The sequence below is a fragment of the Zalophus californianus genome, chromosome 2 (assembly GCF_009762305.2).
Source record: "Zalophus californianus isolate mZalCal1 chromosome 2, mZalCal1.pri.v2, whole genome shotgun sequence".
Lineage (NCBI taxonomy): Eukaryota > Metazoa > Chordata > Mammalia > Carnivora > Otariidae > Zalophus > Zalophus californianus.
Genome location: NC_045596.1, coordinates 39,224,925 through 39,245,171, shown reverse-complemented (window position 1 = coordinate 39,245,171; position 20,247 = coordinate 39,224,925). Strand labels below are relative to the sequence as shown.

Sequence of the window (20,247 nt, the reverse complement as noted above, 5' to 3'; positions counted from 1 at the left end):
ATTATGCGGCCGTCAAAAGGAATGAGATCTTGCCATTTGCAACAACGTGTATGGAACCGGAGGGTGTTATGCTGAGCGAAATAAGTCAATCAAAGAAAGACGTATCATATGACCTCGCTGATATGAGGAATTCTTAATCTCAGGAAACAAACTGAGGGTTGCTGGAGTGGTGGGGGGTGGGAGGGATGGGGTGGCTGGGTGATAGACATTGGGTAGGGTATGTGCTATGGTGAGCGCTGTGAGGTGTGCAAGACTGTTGAATCACAGATCTGTACTTCTGAAACAAATAATGCAACATATGTTAAGAAAAAAGAAAAGATAGCAGGAGGGGAAGAATGAAGGGGAGTAAATTGGAGGGGGAGACGAACCATGAGAGACGATGGACTCTGAAAAACAAACTGAGGGTTCTAGAGGGGAGGAGGGTGGGGGGATGGGTTAGCCTGGTGATGGGTATTAAGGAGGGCACGTTCTGCGTGGAGCACTGGGTGTTATGCACAAACAATGAATCATGGAACACTGTATCAAGAACTAATGATGTATGGTGATTAACATAACAATAATTTAAAAAAATAGGCTTTTTAGATGATTTTGCTCAACTGTAGGCTAGTGTGAGTGTTCTGAGCATTTAAGGTAGAGTAGGCTAAGCTGTGATGTTCAGTAGGTGAGGTATATTAAATGCATTTTTGACTTACAGTATTTTCAGTTTATGATGGGTTTATTGGGATGTAAACCCATCATGTTGAAGAAGACCTATACTGACTTAAGGTCCTTTGGAATTTCAACCCTCCATTTTCTTCCTTTGATGAGCAGAAAATCTTGCTGTACTTACTCTTCCTCTCACCACCTTATTTATCACTCCATTAGAATATTTAACCACTTTATTGAAATATCACCGTACACTGAAAACTTCACATATTTAAAGTGTATAATCTGGTAAGTTTTGACATCTATACACCCAAGAAAGCATCACCTCTGTCAGGATTGTGAACATGGCAATCACTCCTAAAAGTTTCCTCCTATTTCTTTGTAATCCCTGCTCCTGTGCCCTCCCCCCCAACCCCCAATCTGCTTCCTGCCACTCGTAGACTTGTTCACACTTTTCAAGAATTTAATATTAGTGGAATCATATGGTATGTACCTTTTCTTTTGATCCAGCTTCTTTCAGTATTGAGTTCATCTGTGTTATTGCATATAGCAATAGTTTGTTCCTTTCTCTTTTTGAGAAGTATTCAGTTGTAGAGTTTTACCATAATTTGTGTATCCACCTGTTAAAGGATATTTTTGTCGTTGAAAATTTTTATGGCTATTATGTAACAGAATCCTGTGAACATTCTTGCATAAACCTTTGTATGGATGTGTGCTTCCTTTGAATACTTTGAGGAGTGAAATGTTTCCAAAGTGATTTTACCATTTTACATTCCATCCAGCAGTCTGAGAGTTCCACCTTCACCTGTTCGCTAACACGTGCTTTGGTCAGTCGTCTTAATTTCAGCTGTTGTAATAAGTGTAGTGGTATCTCGTTGTGGTTTTAATTATATTTATTTCCCTAATGACTGATGGTGTTCATTGTCTTTTCATGTGCAATTTGACATCTGTAGATCTTCTTTGGTGAAGTGTCTTTTCAGATCCGTTGCCCATTTCTAAATTGGGTTGTTTTCTTACTGTTGAGTTTTGGGAGTTCTTGATAGCCTGGTTACAAGTCTTTATCACATATATGCCTCGCAAGTTTTCTCCCAATCTGCGGCTTTCTTTTTCTTCTATAAATGGATTTTTTTTTTTTAGAATAATTTTAGATTTACGTAAAAGTTGAACAGGTAATCCAGAAAGATCCCATATACCCCACATCCAGATTCCCTTATTATTAACATGTAAGTATGGTACATTTGTTAGAATTAACGAATGTCAATACATTGTTATTAACTAAATTCCATAATTTATTCAGATTTCCTAAGTTTTTACCTAATGTTCTTTTTTTCTGTTCTGAGATTTCATATTATTTAGTTGTCATGTGTCCTTAAGCTTCTCTTGCTGTGATAATTTCCCATACTTTCTTTTTGATGACCTTTACAGTTTTGAGGAGTATGAGTGAGGTATTTTGAAGGATGGCCCTCTATTGGAATTTAATGTTTTTCTCATGCTGAGGCTGGGATTATGGGTTTGAGGAAGGAAAATCACAGGGGTAAAGTGCCATTTACATCACATCATATTGAGGGTACATATTGTTAGCAGGATTTATGATTTGACATTGACCTTGCTCACCTGGCTGCAATAGTTTGTCCAGTTTCTCACTGTAAAGTTACTCTTTATTTCTCCTTTATCCGTATTGTACTCTTTGGAAGGGAAGTCACTGTGTGTGGCCCATATTTGAGGAATTGGAAGTTGTACTCCCCCTTCCTGAGGTCAGACAGAGTACCTATATAAGCACAGATTTGTCTCTTCTATTTATTAACTTATTTAATCATTTATTTATATAATATGGACTCATGGATATTTTATCCTTTTGGTTATAAGCCAGTACTGCTTATTCAGGTTGCTCCAGGTTTGGCCACTAGGAGCATTTTCAGTTGGCTCCATTTTCCCATTGACATAGCTCTATCACTGAAGGTAGGTATTTATCTGTTTTTATATTTCCTTAACTTTCTGGCAATACAAGATGCTCTGGGCTCATTTCATCTATTTCCTGCCTGGTTCTAGAATCAGCCATTTCTCCAAGGAGCCCTGGCTTATTTTATTGACAGAACAAAGAAATATATGTATGTAAACTAAGCTGTGTGTATATACGTATATATAAATATTTCTTTATGTAATTAGCTGTATCTATATTAAGCTACACATGAGTTCATCTTGATGTCTTCAACTCTAATCCATTACCAGGTGGATCATCCTCACCTGCTACTCTTATCTGTAAATTTACAGTCCAGCAGTAAGAAACCTGACTCCCACCATCTACTATCCATATATGTGTGAATTGTTTATGGCAGTATCTGAATTGTTATGGCATGTATCTGAATTGTTAATCCATGGGAAACAATTTTATCTTCTTGGAAGGGATTATGTACAGTTCTCTTGCCTTGTCTTACAGACTTCACTCATTTCCAGGTTTACTTAGGTCAGTACCTCCCCTCCCCCTCCTTCAGTGAGGTGGTTTTATACATTTGTAATTAAGTTAGATTTTTTAACGTAGTCTGTATTCCTTGCTGGGATTGCCTGACTTCCTAAATGATTTTTAAATTTGCATATATTAATTTTCACTCTGTGTTGAATAGTTCTGTGTTTTGGCAAATGCCTAATGTCATGAATCCACTTTCCAGAATAGTTCAACACCCTAAAAATCCCTCATGCTTAATCTATTCATCCTTCTACCTTCCTCTGAACCCCACAATCAGTGAGTTTTCTTAATGTCTTTATAGTTTGCTTTTTCCAGAATGTCATATAATTAGGATCATACAGTATGCAGTCTTTTCACACTGGGTTCTTTCACTTAGCAATATACATTTAGGGTTCTTCCGTGTCTTTTCGTGGCTTGCTAACTCATTTCTTTTTTATTCTCACATAATATTTTATTGAATAGATGTGCCAGTTTGTTTATCCATTCACCTATTGAAGGAAATTGGTAATGCCCAGGAGTGTGATTGCTGGATCATACTGTATGACAAGTTTAACTTTGTACGAAACTACCAAATTTTTTCAAAGTGGCTGTATCACTTTGTATTTCTTTCTTTCTTTCTTCTCACTTGTGGCAAAAAACACATAATATGAAATCTCTGAACAAATTTTTAAGTGTGTAGTACAGTAATGTTAACTTGCTGCACATTGTTGTACAATAGATCTCTAGAGCTTTTTCATCTTTTATCAGTGAAGCTCTACTCACTGAACAGTAACTCCCCATTTCCCCATCCTCCAGTCCCTGGCAGCCACCATTATGCTTTCTTCTTCAAGAGATTGAATACTTCAGGGCGCCTGGGTGGCTCAGTTGGTTAAGCGACTGCCTTCGGCTCAGGTCGTGATCCTGGAGTCCCGGGATCGAGTCCCGCGTCGGGCTCCCTGCTCGGCAGGGAGTCTGCTTCTCCCTCTGACCTTCCTCTCTCTCATGCTCTCTACCATTCTCTCTCTCTCTCAATAAATAAATAAAAATCTTTAAAAAAAAAAAAAAGAGATTGAATACTTCAGATACTTCATATAAGTGGAATCACGCAATATTTGTCCTTCAGCAACTAGAGTGTTTTACTTACCATAATGTCCTCAAGGTTCATCCATGTTTTTTTGTTTGTTTTGTTTTTTAAAGATTTTTTACTTATTTATTTGGCAGAGACACAGCGAAATAGGGAACACAAGCAGGGGGCAGAGGGAGAGGGAGAAGCAGACTCCCCGCCGAGCAGGGAGCCCGATGCGGGGCTCGATCCCAGGACCCCGAGATCATGACCTGAGCCGAAGGCAGACGCTCAACGACTGAGCCACCCAGGCACCCCAAGGTTCATCCATGTTTTAACATATGACAGAACTTCCTTTTGGGGGGGCTGAATAGTATTCCATTTTATGTATATACCACATTTTCTTTGTCCATTAATCCACAAATGGACTTTCAGGTTGTTTCCGCCTCTTAGCCATTGTGACTAATGCTGCAGTGGACATAGGAGTGCAGACATCTCTTCAAGATGCTATTTTCAGTTCTTTTGGTTAAATACCCGGAAGTGGGATTGCTGGATCATAAGTAGTTCTATTTTTAATCTTTTGAGGAACCTCTATACAGTTTTCTGTAGTGACTACACCATTTTAGATTGCCACCAGCAGTGCACAGGGGTTCCATTTTCTCCATATCCTTGGCTGATACTACTTATATCACAGATACACAAATACCTATCTTGTGTTAGCTTCATATTATCTATAATTCTTACGGCAAATCCTAAACATGTAACACATATATGTTATTTTTCTAAAAAAATTGGATGGCCATTTATTTTGTCCATTGCATAACATAGTCTTCTGGAAATAGTAGCCATTATAGGATGTCTCTAAAATCCTTGGTAGCTCTGCAAGGCTAAGGCTCTGCTGATGAAGTGCTGACTCCCAGGTACTTTGCTGGATGGATGTTAAAGTTATCTTTAGGCTGGAATTTAGACTCTTCATTGAAAAGCTATTCTGCTAACCATCATTAATGGATATATGAACTTCACACCTTTAGTCTGTTCATTATTTTATTGTCAACATATTGTTTCTGAGGGGAGACAATGAGTTTGGAGGTTGGAGGTCTTCCAATTAGGAAAGACTGACAAATAGCCCAACTCTAATATTCATATTTACAGTGGAGATTTTAAAAGAAATTTGACATAATGCACCTCACAAATGGATGCTGTTAAAGTCCATTTTAGGCATCATTTTGAATACAAGGAAACAATTTCTTTTTTCTGATACACAAACACTCCATATGTCCAAATGTTTGTAAGGCATGTTATCCTAAAGAATTTTTTTTTCCCCCCAAAAATGAAAGTGGTACAGAAATAAGCTCCCGGGAAAGTGCTGGTACTTTTTCCCCAGTTGTTGGATAATACTGCAAAGAATTTCTTCCAAATAAAGGGATTTTGCTTTGTATTAAATTTTACAATAAAGGCTCTGAAATGATAGATTCAGAATTCTAAACATTTTTAAGAATTATAAAAAGATATGCCTGAAATCTTGCATGTTTTTGAACGTAGTACAAACTAAGCTTTTTATATGTAGGCATTTTCAATTAAAAAAAAGTTTTATTTGAGTTTTAGGAATAAGCAAGCTAACATAAATTGTACATATTTACAGCAATAAACTACATTTCAGAAGCTGCACAAAGGCTTTTGTGAGTATAGCTGATGGTTTTTGACACCAGCCTTCAAATGTGTTTTCTTTCTGTCATTTGCTGAAACATTTAAAATCCTGTAGTACCAGAGCAAAGAAAACAGCAAGTTATTTTATAGCAAAGCCACACTATTAACAAAAATACTGAGTGAACCACAGTCCTGTGACTGCTGGAGTATCTGTGAGTCCTGAAATTGAGAGCACAAGCATTTCTTGTGTCCATACCTGATTGCATGTAAGTTGACTTTTTATTTTACAAGAATACATGATTACTCAATGAATAAGAATAGAAAAAAGGCCACGAAAGCTAAAAGGGTCAGGAATCAGAGGACACTGCACAGTTTCTTATTCGCTGATTCATTGCTTAGAGGGAGGTCTAGTTCTTCTTTGATGTGTAGAAATCACAGTCTACAGGCTTCATGGATTTTGTTCACAGATTGTTTTTGAGATAGCGAAGTCATAATGTCACATACTTGAAGCACGTAAAAAGGGAATTAATGAAACGGTTAGAATATTTTAATCAAATCCTTAACAGAAAGATTACAGTTGAACACCCTGTATGAAAGTTTGATTTCACATGTTAAAAGCAACTACAGAAAAATCTCAAGTTTCATTAGAACAGCAGTTTCAGTCAGAAAATGCAGCATATATTGATACAAAATAGGAACTGGAATTATAAAAGTAAAGAGTCCACCTTTCTTTTCTTGGCATTTTTAAAACCTTTCCCATTTCATTAAAATTCCTATTGGTTTCCAGAAATACTTATTCTTGCCATTTAGCTCCTCTAGTGGTCTGGTTGGTATACAAAAGTATTACCTGCTTATGTAAGAAAGCAAATGCTTATGTCAAAAGAACATTAATGTATTGTAATTTATGTTTCTTTGCAATTAAAGAAGTTCTGCCTGCTGAAAAATAAAGAGGGACAAAGGGATTCTTTTATTTACAAGAACTGTGTAATACCAATCAGGATATGAATTAGCTAACTCCTGTTTGGTAGGAGGGTAAATTGACAATTCAGCAAATTGATGAGTGGGGATTTAAAAACAAGGGATAAGACATTTAACATATTCAGACATATTGGTGAGTTAAGCGTAACAGATTTTGAGAGGCAACATAAGGTATGAATTTTTGTGTATAAGTAGCACCTGCTTTTGAAAGCCCCAGCTATTTAGGACAGGGTGCTGTGAATTAAAATAGCAGGAAACTGGTTTGGAAAGTTTTGCTAATTTTTGGATTCAATCAAGTTTTAGGTGAGGTGGTGCCAAAGAGGTGTTCCATTGCCGGCAGGATGGAAATTTCCCCCACTCTTTAGCCTGATGAGTCCTGCTTTCCCAAATCTTCTGAATCACTGTAAGAAGATCTTTGCCTCAGGTTGAGTCTTATTGGGTAAAGTCATGGGAATGAAATAATTATTCAGAGATGATGGACAGCCAAGCGAATTTTTCAAGCAAGCCACCCTAACCCAGATGTGTTTCTCTCAAAAACAGTTTTATTTGTATTTACACAATGTTAAAGTTTCCAATTTACATTTCCATTAACCTTTTAAATGACATGACATTATTTCACATTAGCCATTAGGTTCCCATCACAATGGCACAAAATGCTGCCTGGTGGTCAAAAATAAAAAGCTTATTTAAAGATGTCAAAAAATTTTTAGTCCTTGTAAACATATCATTTAGAATTTCTGAAAACCTCATGCAATCTTGACTTTGGAATAATGCCACATGGTAGTTTTTACCAAGAGGGTTATTGGCCCTCTCTAAAATAAGGAGTTGAACAACGCAGTCAATAAGTATATGCATATCTAATCACGAGCATTCCCTACTTAGTAGTGGATGTTCTGAATATGAAATATCACTGTATTTATAATTCTGCTTTCCATGACACTGCAGTGAGTTAGAATAATCAAGGGGCTTCCCTAAAAATGTCTCGGGAGCATTGTCGCAAAATATAAAATATTTCAAGCTTTATCCAGTGAGTATTTTAAAAAGATGTAGGAAATGGATTAACGTGAGTTGATTAGCTTAAAAAAAGAAAAAGATACACTGCAATTCAATGTATTTGGGGGAATATCAAGTAGAAAAATACGTTATCTAGTAAAACTGGGGTGGCTGGTTGCCACTCTGAGGTAAGGCTTGCAAATGATGTATTTCTTTTATGCAAATTTGTAAATAATATACATAACAGGAGAACAGGAGAGTTAACAGTTGAAAGGAGGGGTGCAGAAAAGGTATTTCTCTGTACATCTATTTTACGCAGTCTTGAGGGACAGTGAAGAACTGCCCGTCCCTCTTATAGAGTTCTAAACCTTCTATTTATTTCTTGGCAGAAGTGAAATTTGGTGTGCAATACCGTCTAGAAGTATTCTCTTGGAATTCACATTGGAGTGTTCCAATTATGCAGTGCAATCCCACTTGGGAGAGTAAACACCCCACAGAACCTAGATTCAGAAGGCTTTTAATAAGGCAAATGAGGGTAAATGGGTGAAAAGTGAGACTTCAAATGAACAATTTCCTGTTTCCATGAAGTTAAAGCAGTAGTAATCAGCATGGAAAGTTCAATTCTGCCAGAACTGGTCGAATCTAGAATGCTGTTATTAAGATTCAGTTTGTTTAGTCATAAGCGATGGGGGAAAATCTCCATGATCACTTTGCATGGACCCAAACCTGGGTCGACTATAAGTTTGACTACATTTTTTATCCATTTAGAGGTTGTACACATAGGCTCTATGGAACTAAAGTAATTTGGGGGAGGGTGTGTTACCTATAATCCTGAAGTACTTCCTATTAAGAAATTGTATTTTTCTGTTGCTACATTTACCAGTGTAGGTCATTTACAGACTCTCTACCATGACAAGAACAATAGATGCTTTGGGCAATACAGAAGAATTAGAAAATGGGGCATTTACCCTTAAGGACCTTACACTTTATTTAGGGAAGGAGAGCATCTCTTTGCAAAACTCCTGGAAGATAACACAAATTCAGCATCCATTATTATCAGTGGCCATAAGAATTGAGGGAGTGCTAGCAGGAGAGTGAACAGAATGAGGAAAGGTTGCTCATGGATGGCTTTTCTGAAGATGGTGGCTTGATTCATAATCCACCCACTGGGGAGGGGCTAGGAAAGAGGAAAATCTGGGCAATGGAAATAAAATGTAAAACTTCAAGCACAGCAAGGAGAACATTTTGGGATGGGAAGTGGCTGTGGTTTTGGCGGAAGGGTAGGAAAAACCTAAGGAGTAGTTTGCTTGAGGGTGGGTCAGAGGAACAGTGAGAGATAAAATGAACCCGAGTGATAGAGAGACTGAGGTCAGACTTAAGTGATTCATAGGGAGCCAAGGTGTGTATTTTCTCCAAGGTGTTAATTTATCAATATTTCCCATACCCACAAGGTATGGGGATTATAAGACCTATAAATAGTGTGACTATATCATTGTTATCTAAATGGACAAATTTGAGAGTAAAATGTGGTGCAATTGGTAATTACACACTGGGACTGTCTCAGGGAAACTGGGGCACGTTGTCCCCTAACAGTAATGTTATCCCAAAAGAAATGGGGCACACCTCAGGCTATTCAGTTGTTATGTGAACTATTCCTTCTACACTTTCCCTCAAGAGAATAATGAAAGGCTTTTGTGTGTTTGGTGGTGGGGGGGGGCGTGGGCAGGGAGGAGGAGCAGGATAAAAAAAGAACAGAAGTGTTTACTGGGCATAGTATCTAGATGTTGGGGGTGGAAATTGTACTCTTTCTTCCTCCCTACCCTCCTCTTATCTTTGAACCACCCAAAACCTGGATCATCCAGGTAAAAAGGATTAGATAGAGTGTGATAGAGTAGACAAAGTTTTGGCCTTTGTAGCCACAAAACAAAACAAAACACCCAAACTCAGATCAAATACTAATTCTATCACTAACTAGTTATCAGATCTGGGGTAAATAATTTAACCTACTTAGCCTCTATTTCCAGATATTGGTATCGTCATCATAACCACAGGGTTGTGGGGAAGATCGAATCATGAAATTATGTGGAACAAAGTATTTTCTGATACCTTAGACCAAAGTGTGACAGTCACTATTGGATATCTACCCAAAAACCATTCTTCTCTCTTTTTGTTAACATATTCCATTGTTTTCCCCTGCCCCAGGCATTGGGCAACGCATTGTGTCAATATTGTAAGCCCATCATGATAATTTCATTCCTCTTACCAGTGACTGGTTCAGGAATGGTTGTGCAATCCAACCCTATCCAAAGGAACAAAAAATGATGGCAGGGAGAGTTTTTTGGGGAAAGATTCCCTGGCTCTTAAAAAGAGACCTACGGCAGGACGTTACCTTGTTTCTGCCACTTGATATGAGTGCATGAGTATAGCCATGTTGCAACCGCAATGGGTGCTGATAACATACAGAGTTTGGAAGAACTGGGTCCTGGGTGACATCATGGAGCTATTGAAATCATTAAGCCAGTAACCACCCTATTTGCTATAGGAGCTATCATTTTGATTGCTGAAGTTACTTTTAGCTGTATCCTTTGTTACTTGTACCTGAATGAATCCTAATTGCTAAACATCTTAGTAAGTATCCATCTCAACTTGGTGAGAATTTGAAGACTTAAAGTGCTTCCTCTGTTTTTAAAAAAATGACATTAAATATGAACCTATCTCAAGGTACAGAGTATGAGAAACCTGAAAAAGAAAACTCTAAGCTCACTACTTGAAGAGGAGTGATGAGCGCACCTGCACATGGGAAGTTTGGAACAATAGGATATAGACGGTGTGCGAGGTCAAGGGGCAGAATGTTAGGCCAACTACATAAAAACGTCCATCTCATTGGTCGACTGGCCTACAATAGAAAAGAGGAATTTTTAGGCATTCTCCTAACAATTCTGAATGGTCAGGAGACACTCAGGAGAATCATGGAAATTTAGAGTTGGAAGGTATCTTTTGAAAAAGGGGAAAAGTTAAGAACACCAGTGTGCAGGAATCGCATTGGGGATCAGGCTCAGAGACTGGAATGGGGAGGGTGCATGCTTTAAAAATATGAAGAGCTAGAAACGCTAATCTCAATAAAGTAAACTTTCAGTTTCGTCATGGCCCTGCCTAAAACATGGCGAATTGAACTAGTTAAGTGGGGAATGGGAGGGGGTTTGGGAAAGTGGGCAGGAAGAGCAGATAACAGAGGTTCTAAAGACCTGGAATCTTTTGCAACCAGATGGGAGGCCGCCCCTTGTCTGAGAGCTCAATCCTACCTGCTACTCCGCTTACAGAACACGGACAGTGATGGGGGCCAGCCCTGAGGACAAACACTGAAGGGCACTGCCACAGCATTTCTGCTCAGATGCTGCCTAGACGTAGGCTTTTCCACTCCTGAAGGGGCATTTAGGGCTTTTCCTGACTGAGTTGCAGGGAATGGCCTAAAGGATCTCTATTTTCCAGAGATCTAAAAATAGAGACCACACTGATTTATGTTATCTGAGACTCTCCAGTGCTCTTGGAGGGAAATACTGTAGTGTAGACCATTACTAAAATTGTAAAATAATTTATTTTTGCCATTTGCCTATAAATTTATTTTGAAATTTCTAGGTATTATAACTTCGATGTATTTTTAAAGGAATTTGAACAGGTATTGAATTTGGTCCAGTTGACACCAGATGGTCTACCCTGATGACTTACTCCCAGAGATCTACAACAAGGTATATTACTGAATTTATGGGGCTATGTTAGCGGAGGCTACGGTGCTCCTATATCTGTCTAGTAACTTCCTGCACAAATGAACCTCTCTAAGATTCCCCTTTAAATGTAGCTGGGAACTTGGTTTCCCACTGGTGGAAATTTGGGCGAGAACTTGGAAGTCATCTGCGGGCATGTCAGGAACCGCACCTTTGGGCAGTGGTAGAGGCAACATGAAGGCCAGGTCATGTAGTCCCAACTCCAGGGTATCTTCCATCCGCTGTAATTTCCCTCTCTCCACCATGCTGCTCATTTACTGTTAATTTTTTAAAGTTAGTCTGCACATTGCTTGGTATAGATTTAGAGGACTCTGTTCTCTAGAGGAATGCTGTTTGGAGGAAAAAGATGTTCTACATATTTTATAGGGGCAGTTTGGACAAGTCTGCATTATGACTTGTCTTACTATATTTAATGTGTGCTAGAAGGCTGACAGGGAGTCGGTGGGGTGATGCATAGAATGGAATATGTAACAGGATTAAGAGAGTGACAGTTATAAAGTGGTCAAGTTCCTAGAGGATGGTCTGTAACCAGTAGTGTATTATGTATTATGAGAAACCATTCTGGAAGGAATAATAATAGGTTTTTAAAAGGCATACTTAATTAAGGCTGAAAGAGGGCATGAGGAAATGAGTTTGATGGACAAGAGCTGATACGGTGTGAACTCCCCATTCCACAAGTAGAATGTCAGGGCACGTTCTTGTCATCCAAATTTGGTGTAGATAATGTGAACTTTCCCAAGTTTGAGCTAATGATTTTTATTTCCACTTTATTTTAAATTAGGCTGAGGGAAACAAGGTTTATGTAAACATGTACTCTTGACATACAGGGCGGAAAAGCAGAAAAGAAAAATAACCCGAGGCAGTTCGGAGGAGGCTACCTCCATTACACAAGCTCCCTCCAAAGACCTTTTAAAGGCAGCAGAACTACGAAACTGGGGAGATTATTAAGATTCATTGTTTTGTGAATTGAAGATACACAATACAAGTTCAAAGAAGCTGAAGCTTTCAGCTATGCAAGGGCAAGATAACTTAGGAGGTTTGGAATGAGGAAGAGGAAACATGAATTGATTCCTTTGGGTTAAGGCAGGAGGCAGGGTGGCATCCAGTGCTGGGAGGGAATGAATACAAGAGAGGTAATCTATTTCACACACAGCCAAACCTGCACGGTGCGCACGCATATCATATTTTAATCATTTTCACCTATAAAAAAGTTATATTGGAAAATGTTCCCCCTTTTCTGTTTCTCTTCAAAAGAAAACCCAGGGAGAGGTGAAAGCCATATGGCAATACTGATTGCTTTTATTCATCCTTTGGCTTCTAACGGGAGCTGTTTTAAGCTAGTGAATCTATGACCCTGTATACCTAAGGCAAATGCATAATGTTATTTGGCCTCTCTTCTATTGATTTATTTTTCTATTGTCTTCAAAACAGGATATGCAGGTAGAGTCATTATTAAGAATGGTTTCTTTCCAACTGGTTCAACAATATACCTAATTTTCCCACATGGAATTCCTACTGAAATCTTTGTGATGAGAGCTGGTTGCTCCAGGATGTGCAAGGTATCTAGGGGCCAATCAGGAATGACTGTGAGCCCCCTTGATGTACCAAAGACTTTTTGATTAGGAAAAACAAAACCAAACAGACAACTGTTAGACCTCTTCCGTTCAAATAAGGAAATTCTTGCTATCGGAGAAGTAAAAGTAAACTCAAAACTCTTTATCCTTACCCTTCTAGGAACTTAGTATTTTCTGGTTTGCAATTCTTCTATTTAAAAGGGTTTCCTTTCAAATGTGGCTTGTGAAATTACAACCTTTAACAATTAAGTTTCTGTCAGTTTGTTGATTTCTGTTATATAGAAAAAGCATGATTAAAGTAAAGGCACAGCGTATTCTGGATCTAGAAATTGACTGACCTGGTTAGTTCCTACAGGGCATTTTTCTTATTTGATTACTGATGGACACTGGTTGGCCCATTTTGGAGCCAAAATGATTCTCCAGGTGCACATTTTGGAGCCAAAATGATTCTCCGGGTACATAAAATCCTGGTACAAAAAGCCCTGCCTTGCTAAGTTCTTAACCCCAAGAAAGACATGGTGCACTCTAAAAATGTTACTAAGAAACCAATCTATGTCCCAGCTTGCTAAGATATTCTGAATTTCTGCAGATACCATCACCTTCTCTGGGACTGCCAGTTGGCATGAAAACACATCTTATGGCTGAATATCCCACCATTCTGAAGTCTTTTTCAAGAATACCAGGACTTGGGGGAAATATATGTGAAAATATTTAATTACCAGATTCTAAGTTTAACTAGCACATACCAAACACAACCCCGGGCCCCTAGTTGAAAAATACTTGCTTTAATTGCCAATATCTCTCTTTACCTTTTAGAAACACTTGACATGGTTACCGCTGCATCTTTGAGGGATGAATCAGCCAGTTGTTTCAATGTCATTTGCTGTCTCTTCCTTTTCTCCTTCTCATCATTTGGACGTCTGACCATGTGTTTACCCTGATCAAACCCATCCATTCACTTCTATTCTTATTAAAAGTTCTGGGAAACATTGTGGAAGGAAAAAAGTTAGAAACTAGAGCTATGGGTGCAAAGGAAGCTTTGGATTACCTGTGGATTTTGAACATCTCTTCCATTCCTGACCCCTCAACAGCATGGATAATTTGGTATTTCGATATATGAATGAATAGCCACAAATGACTGATAAAAACACGTCTACTTTTCACAACACGGTTCCAGGAGCAGTTCGCTACAGGTCCCGTCTCTGCTGGTGCGCCAATCCTGAGCCCCACCGGAGTGCAGCCTTCTCAGCAGCTACTGTCCCTTTGCGTGGCCGTGGGGGCATGAGGCAGGGAGCACGAGACACCTGGCAGAGTCACACAACCGCGCACACAAAATGGCAGAGAAAGAGCAAGAGCGAAAAAGATTCTGGTTTGGGCCCAAATCACTAGTTGCTTCACTTCGTGAATAAAAGCAAGTGCCTTATAAGCTCACGTTATTTACAATGCTCGGATTGTTCAAACATCCACCCAAAGCCGAGGACCACCACGCAACAGGGAACAATTCAATGAACTATGTACAGAATTTACAAGGAAGTTTACATAATATTCTACATTCCATTAGCAAGTTCTCCTTTGTTTGCTTTCAGGAAACTGAGATACGTGTTCATTTTTCTGTCTTTCTCATCCCAATAATTACTGATTGAACCAACACGAACAAATGCTGGTACATTCCTTTTTCCTCCCTCCTGGGATATAGGATTACCTTTTGTTTAGGAAAAAGAAGGGGGTGGGGCACATCACCCTTTGGTGAGATACTGTTCAAAATTGTCCATGTAAGAAATCTTGGAGGTCGTTTCCTTCTAGCATTATAAATATATTTTGTTTGTTTGTTTCACTTGGCGAATTTCAATTGAGTTCTTTCATAAATGAATATTTAGAAAGGAGTCCTTGATTTTGGAAAGATGGAATTTAGTCAGCATTTCTGTGTATTGCACATAATGTTTGCTTAAGGAAAGCCTATCCTTGGATCCATAAACCAAACGTTATTCTCTGCACCACATTTTTCTCTTTGCATTTTCAGGATCTTTCATTGCTTGTAATGCATAATAAAGATGGCATATATGATGTGGGAACACATATCCTTTAGTCAGCAGAATCACCAATCAGTCTGCTGTTTCTGTTTGGCAATACAGAGGATGGAGGCAATAATCCTGGATAATTTAAGCCCAAAGTGTGTCTTTACCTGGGTCTGCCTCACAAAGCTGGTAAGCGTAACACACGTCACCTCTGATGTGTTAAGCCAAGGAACACAAGTGGGAAAAATGAGTGTGTAGTCATCATTGTCAAATGAAAGGTGGGGTTTCCGCTGGGTCTACACAGGTTACACCTATGACACAGCTTATGTCACAGTTCATGAGCTGTGGACATGGGGTGCCCTGGACAGGACTGTGGCGCAGGAGAGTGAGTCCACACAGTCTTCTGCCTCTGTTGCCACTCAGGAATGCAGGAGATTATGGCTATTTTCATGGCAAAAAGAGAACCCAGGAAGAGCTAGATAATAACCTAGATAGTAACCCCTCCATAATGTCCTGATCTGAATCTTTCAGGAATGGGGACCAAGGGGAGGGCACTTAGGAATGTCTAACAACTTTTATGTCCATCATTTAGAGCAAGAAAAAGGAGAGAGGCAGAGAAGGAAGGAACGTTTCCCAGGCGCCATTAAGCCTGGAGGGAGTGTGGGTGGGGGCCGAGGAGGAGGGGATTTGGCTAGGAGGTGTCCGGAAGAAGGAAGTGGGTACGGAGGTCATGAACCAGAAATATGTCAGCTTCTCCAGTTTTCAGGCTACCATTGCCTCTCAAATCAAAGCCACTTAATAGGATTTGCACCATCCTGTGGCTGTGACCCTTCTTCAGGCCAGGAGGACAAACAGTGACACCATTTTGTGCCTGGTGGTAGATTCAGACTTACTAATCTTTCATTTTACAAAGGTTAAGATAGAAGAATTCAAAGTGTTCTCTTTTTCTCAGAGATGCTTTACCTCAAACGACAAACATCAAACTCCTTAGACTTTTAAGGCAAGATAAAAAAAAATAATAAAACTATAAATTACCTCAGTCTTTTCCAAGGAGAACGATCTAAACAGATGAATAAAGAAAAATTGTTTTGTTAAGGAGCATAGATTATAGATACTTCCTTTCTCATTCAGCATTTCATCCTTAAAAGCTTGTTAAAGAGCTTTGACACCAGAATGATTCATTCTTGTTAGGCAACAGCCAAGAGTCTCCCTTCCTGTGTTTAAATACACAATTGGTCCTGGATGGTCATTGGGAATATTAACCTCACAATCACCGGTATGGTCACATTTCATTCTATTTGGGCATTTCATGATGGCAAAGCATCTTTCCCTGCCAAGAACTGGTCAGTTGCAAAATGGATCCCTTCATCCCGGGAGGCTGGACATTGTCTTGACCAGGGAACTGTGATTATGCAAACTGAAAACCTAAGTGCAAATTTGGTCCCCATACCCTACTAATTTCTTATGAAACCATTGAGTAAAAGCACAGTTTCTATATTCTTACTAGTGTACATTGTCTATAGCCCCAACCATTCATTTATTTTGGGGTTCTCTTTTCTTCTTGCCCTCTAAAAAAGAGTATCTCAAAGCTCTGTCCCCTTGGGGTCATCAGCAGGAATATGGCCTTATCTTTCCAATTAAGACTATAGTTTCTAGCAGCTGATGCTATTGTAAACACGGACCCTCATTACAGCCTTTGGGAGAAAGCCAGATCATCAAATGATGCAATCATCCTTACTATTACCTCAACCCTTATTTGACATCCAGGGATCAGATTCCAAAATTGCCTCCATCACTGGTTGGTCATTTTAGGGTCTCACTCAACCTTGCAAATGAACGTACAGAATTCTTAGCTACTTAGACTGAAAAAAATTAATGAGACTTTAATGACATAAAATGGGATAAACCTCAACTGTAGCTGGTTGGACACGTTTAGAAGTGTGTGTTGGGCTACTGAGGGATGCCCCTTTGGTGACTCATGACCACAGTAACCCGTGAACAGAGATAAGGCAGAGCAGTGATGACAATGATTCATGAGTGCAGACATATTCTATGCTTTAGGGGCTGGTATACATGTTTGAAGGCCCAGTGATTCTGTCATTGTTGGTGTTATCTGTGTTTTTCCTATTTTGAAGTTTTTCTTTAAAATAGAAATCTGGCCTCAGAGGAGAATGACAGCAAAGTGGGTGTGTGTGCATTTCCTGAAGCATTCATCTCATACTTTGGAATGCCGAGCTCAGAGAGCAGAGCCCTATGGTGCTTGCTGAGGTCTGTCCAACAAGGCCTGTCACCATTCGGCGCTGCTCTCTGGAAGGCTAAGAAATATACACTATTTGATTTAAGATTTGGCGGTTTAGGTAACTGCCCAGGCACCCTTTTCACAGCACATAAGACTTGCCTTCCTCATGGAAAGGGCAAGCTTTTTTTCAAGCAAAAAGTGCTCACCCTCCCATTAAGGAAGCCCTCCTCCTCCCTTCTCTTCCCTCACTCTCTTTGGAGCAGGGCCTGGGGACAAGCGCAGGCATGGCTTCAGGGCACAGAGGCAATGAAATGAGTTCAGGGCTGCTCATTTGAATAGTTAAAGAAATCACCATTGCCCCGGACTCCTTATTCTCAACAAGAGAAAGATGTTCTCAGTGGCCACCAGGATGGATTCTAGTGCTAGTTTTAAATCTGCTTGCAAGTCTGAGAAAGAAGCAGTTTTTTTGTTTTTTGTTTTTTTCCAGACTACCTAGCTGAATAGTAAGGTGAAGATGCCAGATTTGTTTTGCACAACCTCCGTCAGCCCTTCTCAATCCCTCCCTCCCGTCCCATGGAGCGGGGACCCCTTCTACAAGGGAGTTTTGGGGACTTGAGGGTGGAGGGGAGTCTTCCTTCCTGGTCTAGGCTCCTTTTATCCGCCGCCCCCCTTCTTCCTGGAAATCTGTAACTTGTCAATGGCTTTGTTTTTTCTTCTGAGATCCTGGAAATTGTGTTGTTTTTTGGCAGCATGAAATTGTTACAGTTTACCAGGAAGCAGTGTGCGCAGAGAGCTAAGTCCTCTTCATTCTCATTTGAAGAATAAATCAATAAAATCCAGGGCAGGTAGGAAGGACTGCTAAAGATCTATCTATCTAACTTCTGTGTGTGTGTGTGTGTGTGTGTGTGCGTGTGTGTGTGTGTGTGTGTGTGTGTGTGTGTGTTCTGTAAACATGGCAATTAATAGAGCTCTGAAAGAGCTGATAACCTGGACCACAGTAGCCTGGAAAAAAAATAAGTTTTTTTGGTGTGTGTGCGTGCGCGTTTGTGTGTGCGTTTGTGTGTTTTGTTTTTGGAAGTAAACATGGTGCAGTAATAAAATTGATATGCAACACCTAAAACCAATTGGATGGCTGAATCTCTTACCTCAAAAAACACAGCAGTATCGCTGCTGCTAGGGGCGGGGGCGGGCTGTGGGGTTAAGAATCAAGAGAAGAGGAGAGTAGTCTACGAACCATTAGGACAGACCTTAGTGTACGTAGTAAAGCCAATAAACGACGTTAAAAAGAGAAAAGGTGATGGGGAAGAACATTCGGGACCACTTGTCTATGGAATTCACATCAGTCAAGTCGGGGATTTTGACTTTGAGCTGCGAGGCGCGCCGGCGGATGCGCCCCTTGCTGTGCGCGCCGTGCCGGTCCAGCGCGCGTCCGTAGCCCTCGCGGCTGCTTAGCGGCTTGCGGTACTGGATGCTGGCGCTGTCGTACGAGTACATGCTGGTGGCCTTGGGCTCGCTCACGCCCGTCAGCACTTCCGAGCCGCTCGTCTCGTTCCGGATTTCCAGGGTGCTGAGCAGAATGTTGCCGTGGGCGTCGACCTGACGAGAAAGGGACAGGCTCAGGCACAGCTGTCGGGACACTGGCTGTGTTCATTCACCTGTAGGCTGATGACACCGCACGCGGCTCATTAGAGACTGTCCCGCGGCACGTCCTGCTCTGCGGGCCTCCTGGACTTGAAGATGACCTGTCATCTCTGTATCTCTCATCATTATTTACCTAATCTACCACCCATCTATCGAATCCATCACCTGTCTACGTCTGTTTCTCTCGCTCTCTCTCTAAAGCATCATCTGTCTATAACTGTCTCTATCTAATCCATCATCTATCTATCTAATCTACTATCTACCTATTTAATCCCTCACCTATTTGTCTAACTAATCTACCGTCTATCTCTCATCTGTCTCATCCTTCATTTATCTGCCTGCCACCCATGCAGTCTACTATGTATCTAATCTACCAACTAGTTATCTACCATTTATTTATTTATCATACATCTGTTTATCATCTGTCTAATCTACCATCTATCTATTCATCCATACATCATTTATATGTATGTATACTTGTAAATATATCATTTATAACTCTGGCAATTTTTCTTGTTTCAAAAGTGGCACATGGAAGTATGTAAAATTAGAAATAAACAGGAAACAAACAAACAAAAAGAAGTAGAAATTTATAATTTCATCTTTAGAGTTCATTATTTTTTGTTATTTTTAATATCCTGCCAGCCCTCCTGTCTTTTTTCTGTTTGTATATACTTACAAGCACAGGCTCACCTGGTATATTTTGCTTAGCAATCTGCTTTGGTCAGTTAATAGTGTACCTGGTCCTATTACCATGGTAATAATTATTCCTCTGTGATATCATTTATTAACAGCTTATATGGATAAAGCATAATTGGGTTGACCGCTCTTTAGATGTTAAGGCTTGTTTTACTTTTGCAGTGTTATATAAACAAGCCTGCAAGGGACATCTTTTAGCTAAATAAATCTTTGTGCATCTCCATAATTATTTCCTCAGGCTAAATTGCCAGAAGTAGGATTCAGGGGTCAAAAAGATATGCCTGGCTATGCTTTGACTTCTGTGTCCACCATTATTGATTGCTTCCTGCCATTTGAGTGGTGCCTAGCCCAGATTTCCTGGGTTTTTGTCTATGCTACGCCCACACACATTTACGGAACTACAGAAGATGTGAGCACATTTGACCTGCAGTGTGGCTTTGTTTAACTTCACGCAGATGCACTTTGCAAACTAATTTACCTTGAGGGGATGTGCTCATTCATGCAAATGAGTTTGAAGTACTTCCAAGG

The 20,247-nt window shown here is 39.9% G+C and overlaps 1 protein-coding gene across 2 annotated transcripts in view; it reads right to left on the bottom strand.

Annotated features, from left to right (window-relative positions):
- Nucleotides 1–4,453: 4,453 nt before the first annotated feature.
- Nucleotides 4,454–20,247, bottom strand: part of GABRB1 (gamma-aminobutyric acid type A receptor subunit beta1) — a 377,502-nt gene continuing 361,708 nt past the window's right edge. Inside the window, exons 9-10 of one of the 2 annotated variants that reach the window (XR_003520832.2) lie at nt 13,935–18,975; nt 4,454–6,301 (exon numbers count right to left, since the gene is read on the bottom strand). Coding sequence is in view for 1 of the 2 variants with exons in the window: in XM_027599170.2 (XP_027454971.1) it covers nt 18,628–18,975 (348 nt within the window). In the remaining variant the exon portion in view is untranslated. Of the gene's footprint in view, nt 18,976–20,247 lie in introns of both variants that reach the window. The other variant, XM_027599170.2, reaches the window with a different exon arrangement.